At 44.5% G+C, this 12,030-nt stretch overlaps 4 protein-coding genes across 4 annotated transcripts; 1 reads left to right on the top strand and 3 right to left on the bottom strand.

Annotated features, from left to right (window-relative positions):
- Positions 1 to 1,206: 1,206 nt before the first annotated feature.
- Positions 1,207 to 5,837, bottom strand: LOC6554024 (mucin-5AC). Its single transcript, XM_001980502.3, has 4 exons — positions 5,502 to 5,837; positions 5,267 to 5,434; positions 4,724 to 5,141; positions 1,207 to 4,660 (listed from the first exon to the last, which is right to left on the bottom strand). Exons 1-4 carry the CDS (start codon positions 5,573 to 5,575, stop codon positions 1,457 to 1,459), a joined length of 3,864 nt encoding a protein of 1,287 aa, XP_001980538.1. The 5' UTR covers positions 5,576 to 5,837; the 3' UTR covers positions 1,207 to 1,456.
- A 615-nt stretch (positions 5,838 to 6,452) lies between these two features.
- Positions 6,453 to 8,242, bottom strand: LOC6554009 (transcription factor Ouib). Its single transcript, XM_001980503.2, has 4 exons — positions 7,973 to 8,242; positions 6,974 to 7,908; positions 6,802 to 6,912; positions 6,453 to 6,745 (listed from the first exon to the last, which is right to left on the bottom strand). The coding sequence occupies exons 1-4, from the start codon at positions 8,087 to 8,089 to the stop codon at positions 6,631 to 6,633; spliced, it is 1,278 nt and encodes a 425-aa protein (XP_001980539.1). The 5' UTR covers positions 8,090 to 8,242; the 3' UTR covers positions 6,453 to 6,630.
- Positions 8,243 to 8,362: 120 nt separating this feature from the next.
- Positions 8,363 to 10,306, top strand: LOC6554010 (transcription factor Ouib). The gene is given in 5 exon segments (XM_001980504.3): positions 8,363 to 8,529; positions 8,532 to 8,605; positions 8,669 to 9,081; positions 9,141 to 9,386; positions 9,459 to 10,306. Coding segments are annotated over 5 exon segments (888 nt in total). The 5' UTR covers positions 8,363 to 8,501; the 3' UTR covers positions 9,586 to 10,306.
- On the bottom strand, positions 10,277 to 11,956 carry LOC6554011 (transcription factor Ouib). Its single transcript, XM_001980505.3, has 6 exons — positions 11,699 to 11,956; positions 11,514 to 11,639; positions 10,933 to 11,441; positions 10,733 to 10,867; positions 10,564 to 10,674; positions 10,277 to 10,504 (listed from the first exon to the last, which is right to left on the bottom strand). The coding sequence occupies exons 1-6, from the start codon at positions 11,831 to 11,833 to the stop codon at positions 10,375 to 10,377; spliced, it is 1,146 nt and encodes a 381-aa protein (XP_001980541.1). The 5' UTR covers positions 11,834 to 11,956; the 3' UTR covers positions 10,277 to 10,374.
- Positions 11,957 to 12,030: the final 74 nt, after the last annotated feature.

Raw genomic sequence — 12,030 nt, 5'->3', positions numbered from 1 at the left:
CCTAACTGTAGCTATTTATTAGTTAACTTCTTGGTTCGGACTCCACTGTAACATTTAACTTCTGGATTCGTGACCACGTCTGTATCTTTATGTTATAGAATACGCATACATATGAGCGCCTTCTTTTGGAGGGTCGCCTGTCTAAAGCAATTGTTTATAGGATGTTTCCCTTTGATATCGTAAAGACGCCAAGTTTTATTCGAGTTCCGTACTCTTTCTGTTAATCGTTTCTGTTTGTAGCACAAAACTGAGGGATGACCACAAAGAACTTGTCCAACAAGTCGTTGGAAAAGAGATCACGCTGAGAATTAGTTAAATTTAGTTACATTTATTTGTATTAAAAATAATAAAACAAAAACTGCAAAAATTATGCAAAATGAGCAAGCGAAACCTAAGCAAAAATTAACGAAGGCGGCTGAGGCTGCGTGTCCTTAAACTCAAGAAAATGAAAAAAAGATATAAAACACTTGTGAAAATATGCATTACATTAAAACTTCAACATATAATACGATACACATTACCTACGTATTTAGCTTATAAATCGATTAATAATATACAAATATAAATTATTACGCGCAAAGTTCGTGGATTTGTTCATTATTCGGTCCATTCTTCTAACAAGGAATCTCCTTCTCTGTACTTTAATCGAATCAATGCAGCTGGCGGAAAGGCAAAGGAAAATTGTAATTTATTTTTTAAACGTACCCCGTAACTAACTTAACAGTTAATGCTTATTTTAATGTTCCCTTTAAGCAACTTGTACATTTATGCGTTTTAGTTTTCGTTTAAGGGCAGCCACTTTGCTTTAACACTTAATTTTAGTATACTTTATGTAAAACACACCTAAAACACCAAGACACACCCCCACACAAAAACAAACACGTCCACATGGAATATATTTAATTAATTTTAAAGTTATTATTTTTTTACAAACACACTTCAATCAACATTGTACACGACAGTTCTATGAGTTAGTGAAATCCTCGAGAAACCAACACAAATATGCACCAATACACAAAACTTAATCGAGGTGATTAAAGGAAGGCAGAGTTCTAAAACTTTTAATAAAAGTAAAGAATACAAGCATGACTTGAATGTTGCGTTTCTTTTTTAGTTCATTAGGCACGCTTCGATTGACTGAAATGGGGGAAATATTCCAAATTAAATTCAAACACTTTCGGCGTCCATGCGTTAAATCGTTATATATCTGTTTCAATTAGATGTATTTGCTTTTTTACGTTCCTTATAATATCATTAAATTATTTATCTATCTTTTAATGACAATCTTAAGAGAAGTCTGTCAATTACATTTCACAGAACGAACCAGAGTCGATTTATATTTATATATTACATATCGGACTGCCAACTACTCGTTTTCAACCATTTACTGCTCGGTAAAAATAATAATTTAACTAGCAACACAATAATGAGCTACGAATGAACTTCTGAAGCGAACTTATTTCTGCAGCCGCCTAGTGGCCTTACGTATTGGACGACCCTCCGGCGTGGGGGCAAACAAGTTACCAGCATTCGCTTGTTGAGCTGGACTGGCACCGCCGAAGCTGAAGCCCCCGGCAGGATTGCTTGCTGGCGGAGCAGGGGCTGGACTTCCGAAGACATTCGGGGCTGGAGTGCCGCCGGCGCCACCAAAGCTGAAGGGCTTTGCGGTATTTAAGCCCTGATTACTGGGCGGCGAGGCGATGCCGCCAGCAGATGCGCCGCCAAAAGAGAAGGGAGCATTGCCGGCTGTGGCGCTGGCGGTGCTCTTAGTGCTACCAAATGAGAAGACTCCCGGCTTCGGTTGGTTTTGGGTGGCAGACACTGCATTGGCAAACAGGTTGCCGCCCAAGGGAGTTGCGGCAGAAGCCGGAGTGCTACCTCCAAATGCAAAGGGCTTGTTCTGATTAGTTGAAGCGGCTGTTGGCGCAGCCGCTGCTGGAGTACCGAATCCGCCAAAGCTAGGTGCTGCAGCAGGAGCTGCCGATTGTGTGGTCGGATTGTTGCTTGAAAAGCTAAAATTAGGTTTTACCACTACGATGTTGGGGCTTCCAAACATATTGGTGCCAGCAGAGTCCTCCTTCTTGGCGGCCTTGGTGAAGGAGAAACCACCAGCTGGTGATCCTGCTGCTCCGGCCTGGGTGGCGGTGTTTCCTCCAAAGTTGAAGCTTGGTTTGCTGGCGTTGGCGGGGCTGCCAAACAAATTTGTTTCTGTGGGTTCTGTGCTATTTCTGGCCGCAACGGCGGCAAACGAGAATCCTCCTGAAGCTGTAGAATTTGACGGTGCAGGACCCTGCGCGGTCCCAACACCAAATGTAAAAGGTTTGGTGGCTGCCACTGCTGGTGTCGAAGACTGTTGCGTTGATCCACTTCCAAACATGGGTGTTTCGGGCTTCTGAGCTGTGCTAAATCCAAAGGCGCTGTTTGTTGACGTCGCTGTGGCAGATGTTACCGATGTTGTTCCGCTGCCAAAGACAGGTGGAGCACTCTTGTCCGTGCCACCAAAGCCAAATACCCCACTTGGCTTGGCCACCGAGTTGTTTTCACCTCCGCCAAATGCAAACATTGATTTGTTATCCTTACTTCCACCGTTTCCTGCGTTGGCTGCTGCTCCTCCAAATGCAAAGGCCGTACTTGTGGTTGCACTTTGTCCAAAAAGATTGTTCTTGCTTGCTTCAGCTGGTTCCGTTGCCTTTGAAGTGGTCGTCCCTCCAAATGTAAAGAGATTTGTGGCCGACGAGCCTCCACCAGCCGTGGTTGTTGTAGCTGGGAACCCAAATGGCTTGGGAAGCTCTGCGGCGGTTGTTGCTGCTACATTAGCTGGTGGCTTCACTGCGTTGCCAAAGATGCCAGGCTTAGTTGCCTCGGATTTGATGGCCACGGGTGACATAAAACCTCCACCTAGAGGTATGGAAAGACTTCCAAATACCGGTGTCGGTGCAGCTGTAGCTGCTTGAGTGGTGCTACCCCCCAAATTGAATACAGCCGGCTTGGCCACAGCTGCATCGCTTCCGTTGGTTGTTGGAGTTCCTGAACTTAAATTGCCCGATTGTCCAAACAAAAACATTGGTTTGACTGCAGTGTTTGCTGCTCCAAATGATGGCATCGTTGTTGTTGTTGGACTCTTGCTTGTGGCGGTGCCTAATACTGTTGAATTCGGCTGGCCGAAACTGAGGACTGCTGTTGTAGTGGGTGCAACAGTAGACGTCGTTTTGGGCGCTGCCGCTCCGAATGTAGTTGTAGATGTTACCGGTGTGCCAGGGTTAGTAGAACTAGCCAGAGTCGTTGTTGAAGTGTCTATTTTGAATCCAGGGAGACCGCCTACTGTGGGCCCATTGACAGGCGCTTGCCCAAACGAGAATATGGGCTTTGAGGTGGTGTTATTAGTAATATTGGTAGTAGTGCTACTTGTGGTATTGGTCACACTCCCAAATGAGAATGAGGGTGCTGCTGTGGATTTCGGTGTGTTAAAACTGATTAGTGGTTGAGATGATGTTGCTGGAGAGACGGGTTTGCCTGGCAGCTCAAACTTGGCTGGGTTATCTGCTTGTGCTGCCGGGACCTTGTCGGTGGGTTTTGGTGGTGTTTGTTCTGTTGAAGCGGGCGGCGCAGGCTGACCAAGTACAAGTTTGGGCACTGAGCCAGTGGTATTCGTGTTTGGCACATCGGCTGGCTTTATAACCTGGTTACTAAGTATTACCGGCTTGCTGGGCGCAGAAGTTAATGTGGTTACGGTGGAAGTAACGGTCGTAGTGGATGTGGTTACAGGAGCTATGATGGGTTTGATGGGCGTAGGAAGAGTCACAGGCGCTGACGTTGACTTTGGCGCTGGGGCATCTAGTTCGTCCGGTTCACCCTGATACAGTTCGCCCTTCAATCCACTTAGCATAATAGCTAGTTTGGTCTTGTGAGTTCGTTCTACGCTAGGGTTCCTAACGCCTAGCATGGAATTCTGCTGCTTGGGCTTTACGAACTGAATGCCCGCATATTCGCCAGCGTCTACTTCCGGGCTACTCAGATCCGGTCGCGGTTGGTCCGTTTTCGTTTCGGACTGTCGCGCATTGAAGAGGGTAAGCTTAGGTTTTTCCGTAACCTGCGGAACCACTACAGATTGCTGGTCAGTCTTTTGCATGGGAGGTGCCGAAATGGATCGGGATGCCGGTACTGCCGCCACAGCCGGAGAGGGCATGCTCAATGCCTTGCCAACAATTTCTGCATCAACTTTACGTTGTATTTTGGCCACATTTTCGGGCGAGTTCTCAGGTGAACTTCCTCCACTAGCTAGTGTGTCGTTTTTGCTGTGCTGAAACTTTTCTCGCATGTCCAACAGCTTCCTCTTGTTGCTGTGACGCCAACTGGAACTCAGCGAGGAAGCGATGTCGTTGCTGTAGCTACAGTTGGGCCGTTTGGCCACCTGCTCCGGAGATTGGGTTGGAGAGGTGTTTCCATTCGACTGCATATGCTGCAACGCAGGAGGAGAAGCCGACACAGATGTCGAATGATGTCTAAGGGGAACTGATACCGTCAGCTCTCGTTGCCTTTTAAAGGGCTGATTCTGCTGTTGCTGCAAATGATGTAGTTGCTGTTGATGACGGTGATTGTCCACAAAGTCCACACTTCGCTGGCAACTCCTTTTCGTAAAGTCATGAGCCTGCTGCGTATCCTGAAAACAAGTCAAGTCTAAGCCGGTGTTCCTTTCCCAGGATGCCTGATGGCTTATACTTACTCCAGTGTTAATGCGCTTCCGGGAGATCTCCTTTAGCTCCTCCAGCACGCTTCTAGTTGGCTCGCTCTCATGCTGTGGATGAGGTGGGTGCATGATTGGTCGATTCTCCCTCGAAAGCTGCTCCTGTTCGCTGGCCTTTTGCACTACCCCTGCCAAAGAGTTGGAGCGCAACAAGCTTGGCAGCGTGTTGCCGGAATAAAAACTACGTTCCGGTGGTGCAATCTGCGTTATCGAAAGCGTCGGCGCCCTTGACCTGTAGGGCATCGGGGAAGCGGGCGCTCTGCGGGGCTGCGTCAGTGGGTTGTACAGATTGCAGGCGGACATGCTGCGCTGCAGACCACTGCGTCCCCCCAAGCTGCTCTCATGGTAGGCCACGATCCGGGATGCCAGTCCGCTGCTATGCACATCGGCAAAAGTTCTGTAAGTTAAAGCCATTTGTATTAATTGTATAAAGGGATTGGAAAATATAGATAGATATATATAAATGCGAACTGTTTTCACATAATGAAATGGCACACAAGGACATGAAGTCGTTTGGGTTACCTGGGATCAACCTGGCTGAGGTTCAGTTTCTGTCGCGATATGGCGCTGGGCGATGTGGCAGTGCGGTTCATCAAGGACCTCTCCGGAGTGCGTGAGCCATTGCGCGAGATATTCGACCCCTTGGGACTCAGTCCCCTCAGGAAACTAGTGGCCGTCGGACGATTGCTTCTAAACAAAGGAGAACAAAAGTCAATTAGTAAACGTTTCGAATCCAGTTGAATTGGTGGCGTCTCACATCAGCGACGCGTCAATCCGCGTGGAATCCGCCATGGGTGACATGCTGCTCAAGTTAAATCGACGACGCTCCATGCTGCCGAAGGTCAACAACCGGTTTTCTCACAGTGCAGTCGGGCGGAAGGGAACACTTTTGGCGGGTGGATCAAACTTCGTCGTAAAGGATCGTGTACAATCCCGTAGTTTCGCCAACAACTTTGGTTTTTATTTTTATTAATTTTAAAGACAAATGCAATGTGAAATTCATATGAAATGTTAACTGTGTGAGCGTTGCTGAAGCGCCAAAATATACCAAACATACCAAAATATACCAATATAACAGTGCTGCCACCTCGGAAACTTATCGGCAGGGCTGCAATGGTGCGCGTGTCGATTATTAATACGAGTTGATAAAATGTTATCGAAAATTAAATGTTGGCACATAAAGAAAAATATCGTTTTAAATCTTACTTTTAATACTTGTTTTTCAAACCTTGTCTCTAACCACTTCCCAAAAATTAAACTTATATGGATTCCCATTCACATTGGAGTATTAGGCAACGCTGAAAAATAAGCTAAAGATGCCCACAGACACCAGCTCGTCTACTCCCCAAATTACAACTGTGGCGACATTTCTAGGCACATACAAAAAAACCTCAGTTCCAAACAAACAGAACTGCATAACAACATAACTCCCTGGTACCAACTCATCGTTCAAGCCACCACACCAAACTTCTCCTACAACACCACATCACAGGAAAAACCAATCCTTATTAACAGGTTCACGCTTGGACACACCAACCTCATCAAAGCCCAACCATCATCAGTTAGACGTTTAACATAGTTAAGTGTCCTTTCCTTTCCCTTAATAGAACAGCTGCCTTTCAATCAAACAACCCAATTAGCGCACTTGCTAACAAAACGAACGATAGCATCAACAAAATTATAAGCTTCTTACTAAACTCCAACATAATTCATAAAATATAAAACTATATTTTTCTATCACTCTGTACAAACCATTGTCACCCCAGACGAGCGGAAGGCCTTAGCTGCTAATGCTCTTAGTTCTCAGTTACCTTATAGTTTTATACTTTAAATTAGCTTTAAATAAATAAATAAATACTTGTTTTTCAAGAAAACACTACATCAGTTTATAAGAGCTGTTCCTCCACACCCATAGTTCTCGCTTTTGCAGTGTGAAACTTGGATCGCAGATGGGCCTTTAAGTGAGTGTTGCGCTGGAAGGATTGGTTGCAGATGGTGCAGCTGTAAAGGAAATTATATTTACTTTCGGAATACTAACGTCTTATTTAAGTACCCACGTAAAAGCCCGCACTCCCGAGTGAATTAGTTCGTGCCGCTTGCGCCCGGAAGCTGACTTAAAACATTTGTCGCATTGATGACAGCTGTAAGGTTTGGCATTGGTATGAATCCTAGAAAGAAATATATTTAGCTTGAGCTCTACGATCTGGAATACAAGAAATCTTTACTTACCTTTCGTGGATAAGGCGAGTGTTACTGTTATGGAATGACCTGTTGCAAAACCGGCAGGCGTAGGGCTTTTCGCCCTGGTGAATGATCCGGTGGTGCAGCGTCATGAGATGATCGGTGTAGAACCGCTTGCCGCACTGCTGGCATACGAAGTTCTTCTTGCCCGTGTGCCGCAACATGTGCAGCTTGAAGTTGCTCTGGTCGGTGAAGTGCCTGCCGCACTGTTCGCAAACACAGTCGCGTTTACGCTGCAGCCGCTTCCGCTCTATAATCTGTTCCTCAGTCATGTTTTTCCACGTAACGTACTGTTTCTTCCGTCTGGGTTTCGTTGAGCCACTGCTTGCTGTGGACCGACCTCCCGCACTCTTTAACTCGGGCTGTGGTGAATTTGGGTTCGACGATACTTCGCAGTCATTCATAGTTTCATAGAAATAGGAATCGTTTTGATCCTCCATGAATTCCTTGTTGTCCGAGTTACTGTCGTCGTTGTAAATACTCTCAAATTCTTTTTGTACACTTGAGATTAGGGATTCGGCATCTTGAAAAACCTCCTCGGCTGCTTCCAACTGAACTGCATTCGTATCTTGCAGCACATCGACATCTTCAACAGATTCAATATATTGATCCTCATCCAGATCTTCATGTGCATTAATATCACTATCCCCATACTCTGGGGATTCCTCAAAGTATTCATCGACTTCCCCAAATGGATCGTTCAGCTCATCCGCCGGCGATGCCATCTGCTCCGTTTCATGTTCTCCCTTATATTGTAGACAGTCCTCATCATCCTCAGTTGGTTCCCTTACTTTGGGAAATTTACGCCGCTGGACGAGTTGCTCTTGTGTTTGGATGCACCGTTCCCGGAACACAATTGCTTGGTTCAAGTCCAGCGTACAGCAGGCGCATATGCAGCTGGGCAGCTTTGGATCATTGTGGAGCTGCAATCACAGAATATCTTACACAATACACACAGAAGTAAAACGATTTTAAATTCGAGATTACCATTGTGCCAGTTACAAGATTTATGTTTTGCAGCATCTGCTCGTTCTCAATATGAAAGAGATTCTTGGGCATTTTATTGTAGATGATGCTTCCGCAGGTGCGGCATTGAAGTGGCATTATGATTGTGGAAATTTAACCGAAGTTTACCCAAACTTCCGCTTAATTCGAAAATAAACAATCAATTGTTTTGTAAACGCATCCACTCTATATATATATGTGATGCAACAGCTGATTTTGTTATCGGTAAAATCGATAAGTGCAATAATGCCATGGTGTCACTTTAAATGGTTCAAAAAGTGCAAAAAAAAAAAGTTTTGTAAATCTTAGAAAAGAGATTAGAAAATATTTTTATATTTTGATTACTTAAAGTTGATCAAGAAGAAGGTTTTGATCCCTGTGCAAAAACTTTGAACAGCGCTCGAGTCTGCGAAAGTTAGAGTGACCATGCAAATAGCTTACCGACACATTTCGGATAAGCTGCAAGAAAAGTAAACAATAAACAAATATTTAAAAACAACTAAGAGCCGAGATGCGAATTCTAAACTGCCGCCTTTGCTCTATGCCCCAATTGACCTTTTTGATCCAGAAAACGGACATCTAGTTCGTCAAATTCATTCCATTACTGGAGTCGAGGTATTTATTATGTCTATAAATGTTATCCAATCAAGGCACTCATTTGCTATTTATATTTGCCAGCTGCACTGCATGAAGGAGATATCCGGCCAAATGTGCACTGTGTGCCTGGGCGATCTGCAGGCAGCCATTAAGTTCCGCCAGCGCTGCATCATAGCCGAGAAACAAAATCTGGAAAGGATTGAGTGCGCAAGCAGGTATTCGCCCACAGACCCAATATTATATGAGTACATTGATGATAAACAAATTGAGAGCGAATTGGACGAGTCCATTTTAAGTCCTGAAGTAAAAGATCTTCCAGAACGAACTTCTGAAAAGCTCTCAGCACCAGTTGGTTCGAACCATCAAACGCCAATTGGAGTAGATTCTGGTCCATATGAATGCCAAGATTGCGGAAAGACTATCAACAACAAGGCGAACTTTCAGGAGCACATTCTCAGGCACACGGGAATCAAGAATTTCTATTGTGATTTTTGGTAAATTATCTTGCATAACCTTTGGGCCAGCGTACTTAGGATACAATTTCTCTCCTTAGGGATTGTGAAAAGAGTTTTGCCACTCGAAAGGAACTGACCAGTCATATGCGTACCCACACGGGCGAGCAGCCATTCGTGTGCGTCTACTGTCCACGCCGCTTCTCGTCTTCAAGCGCCCGTCAGGAGCACCATCGCCGCCATCGAAACGATCGCCGCTACGAGTGTGACATGTGCGAGAAAAGTTTTGTGAGTTCCGGATGTCTCAGCAAGCACAAGATGACCCATGTGGCCACACGGAAGCACTAGTGCGCATTTAGATTTATGCCAACTCTACACATTATTTATATTACACGTTTCCACAACCTTTGATTTTACAGCTGCTACGTTTGTCAGAAGCACTTCCAACGGATCTCCCATTTGATGACCCACTTGTCTACCAGTATTCATAAGCAAAGAGCGGAGAAGGCAGCGGCAGCTCAGGAAGCTTGCCACTTAACAATGTAGCTGCCTATCTAGTCACTTAGTTTTTTAGTTATATGTAAGAAACTTAATGTTCAGCGTCCTTTGTTCGACAAAGTTATAACAAGGAAAAGGACATTTAACTACGGGATATTCCTTGAAATCAATTTTATGCCAGTATTTAGCATTTCTGACATTTGTAGCAGAAAATATTTTGTTCATATTCTTGTTTCCCTAAGAAATAGAAGAACAAGCGAATCCAGCCTGCCTTGTAAATGCAGCTTTCGTTATAAAACGTTACAAGTTCTAAACATATTTACTTGTCCTATAAAAAAGATATATTAATCCTGTGCCATTCGAATTTTATGTCAAGTTGTATCTTCCAAAAATTTCAAGTCTTCGACAAAGCACAAAGAAAAGAAACATAAACAACGCACATACATCTAGTGGCCATAAAGAAATGAAAACTACCAAATAAACGCACAAAGTCAAGCTCGTGTTCCAGCTTTAATAATATAATAATATGAGTATGTATTAAAAAAGTATTACCCAAATCAACGAAACTAAAAGGTGTACGCCAAATCGTAAAAAAAAGATATAATATAATTTACATTTATTAAATCTTTAAGCTATTTAAAAATACTATTCTCCCAATTGCAAATTTGAAAAAAAAAAAATATTCAAACAAGTTGTTTAACAAAATAATAATATTACAAATCTGATTATGTCACACATCCGGTCGGACCATTTGTACTCTTTTTATTTTACAATATACATATATTTAAATTTAAATTAAAGAATTATCTACCGAAAATTATATTGCATGATTTGAGACTAATAGATCTCCGAGTGCCGCAATGGTTCGTTATTCTGGTGGTTCCTTACAGTCTGTTGGTGGGTCATAGTGCCGATATGCTGCTCCAACTGGTGCTTGCGGGAAAAGGTCTTATTGCACGGTCGACAACTGAAAAATGAATAGAATTAAGGATTATCCATGATTGAAGCAGCCCAGGAAGCACCTACAGAAAAGGCTTCTCGCCCGTGTGGGTGAGCATGTGGTTTTTTAGCACGTTGGAGTAGGAGAATGCCTTGCCGCATGTGGAACAAGTGAAAGGTCGCTCGTTTGTGTGGGTTCTACAAAAGGAACAAGTTTAGTTAATACGAAGATGCTTTTGAGGAATTGAAGCAACACCTTTCATGACGAATATTCGAGCTGCGATCCGCAAACGAGCGGTTACAGTATTTACACATGAATGGTTTCTCGCCCGTGTGCACTCGGATATGGCGATTCAGCTCGGATGGACCCGCAAAGGTTTTACCGCATATTCTGTAAGCGAATACGGTTTACATATTGTAATATCAATGCTCTATATTACAATATCAGACACTCACTCGCATTCAAATGGTTTCTCGGCCATATGACGACGCATATGAATGTTGAGAGCCGCTCGCTTTGAGTAGATATTACCGCAGATCTCGCACATAATGTTCGTGGACGACTCCTCGGGAGAGGACTTGCAGCTAGATTGAACAGGCGGTCGCTCTTCGCTAAAACTGCGTGAGTGTCTGGAGCTAGCACCACGGGGTCGGCCACGTCCCCGTTTAGCCATCCGCGTTTTTCGCATCTTAGTTTTGCGGCAGCGCTCGCTGGGCTGGTAGTCGCTATCGGTGCTATTCGGCACCAGCAGGTCATTCTCGTCCAGGTCGTCCACCACAGTGCTAATCTCGTAGGCTTGAGTCGTTTCCGCAGCACCATCCTCCAGGCGCTCCTCCATTATGTTCTCCATTTCGATGTCTTCTTCGACACCATCGATGAAGTCGTTGGCTGATTCGTAGATGTACTCGATGTGGTCCGCCACTATGTGAGGGACCTCGTCTGTTGGCTCCGACTTCATCTCGGCCTGTCATGGTTCCGGTATGTTTATTTCCGGTGGTATATTTACATGCCCAGCTCATATCAGCTCTATACATACCTTAACTACATTGGTGGCAAATGTTCGCTCGCTCTCCTGGCAAAGCTCCCGGAACTTGTGGGCGCTGGTCAGCCGCTCCACGCAATTGTAGCACAGCATGCTCGGGATGTTCTGCAGTGGCACTAGCTGGAAACACAGAGTGAGATAACTCGCTGGGTTCGGATTACAGGTGCATCCACATGTACCTTAATGCTGCCCACTTCCTCAATCTTGCGCACCAGCTCCCGGCACTGGGCGTCGTTGTCATCGAACAGGGGCGCCATCGCCTCCGAGTTGATGTCCTCTGTCAAACAGATCCTGCACAACATGTACTCGGGCATGATTTTGTACGTCCTGACCGTCCGTATGTTTGCAATTCTGAAATAAACAAGCGTCTTGGAACTTTTCACAGGGTTGTCACGTACTCAAAACGATAAGTGGTTATCGACCCTGCTATCGGCATATCGATTGATGGGCAACAATTTAATTTTAATAATAATTAAATCTTTTTCCTTATAGAAATTAACAACTCATGCCT

This window comes from Drosophila erecta, unplaced genomic scaffold (genome assembly GCF_003286155.1).
Source record: "Drosophila erecta strain 14021-0224.00,06,07 unplaced genomic scaffold, DereRS2 tig00000000-arrow-pilon, whole genome shotgun sequence".
In the NCBI taxonomy this organism is placed as follows: domain Eukaryota; kingdom Metazoa; phylum Arthropoda; class Insecta; order Diptera; family Drosophilidae; genus Drosophila; species Drosophila erecta.
Note: the sequence above shows the minus strand (reverse complement) of the source record. Positions and strands in the feature narration are given on the sequence as shown.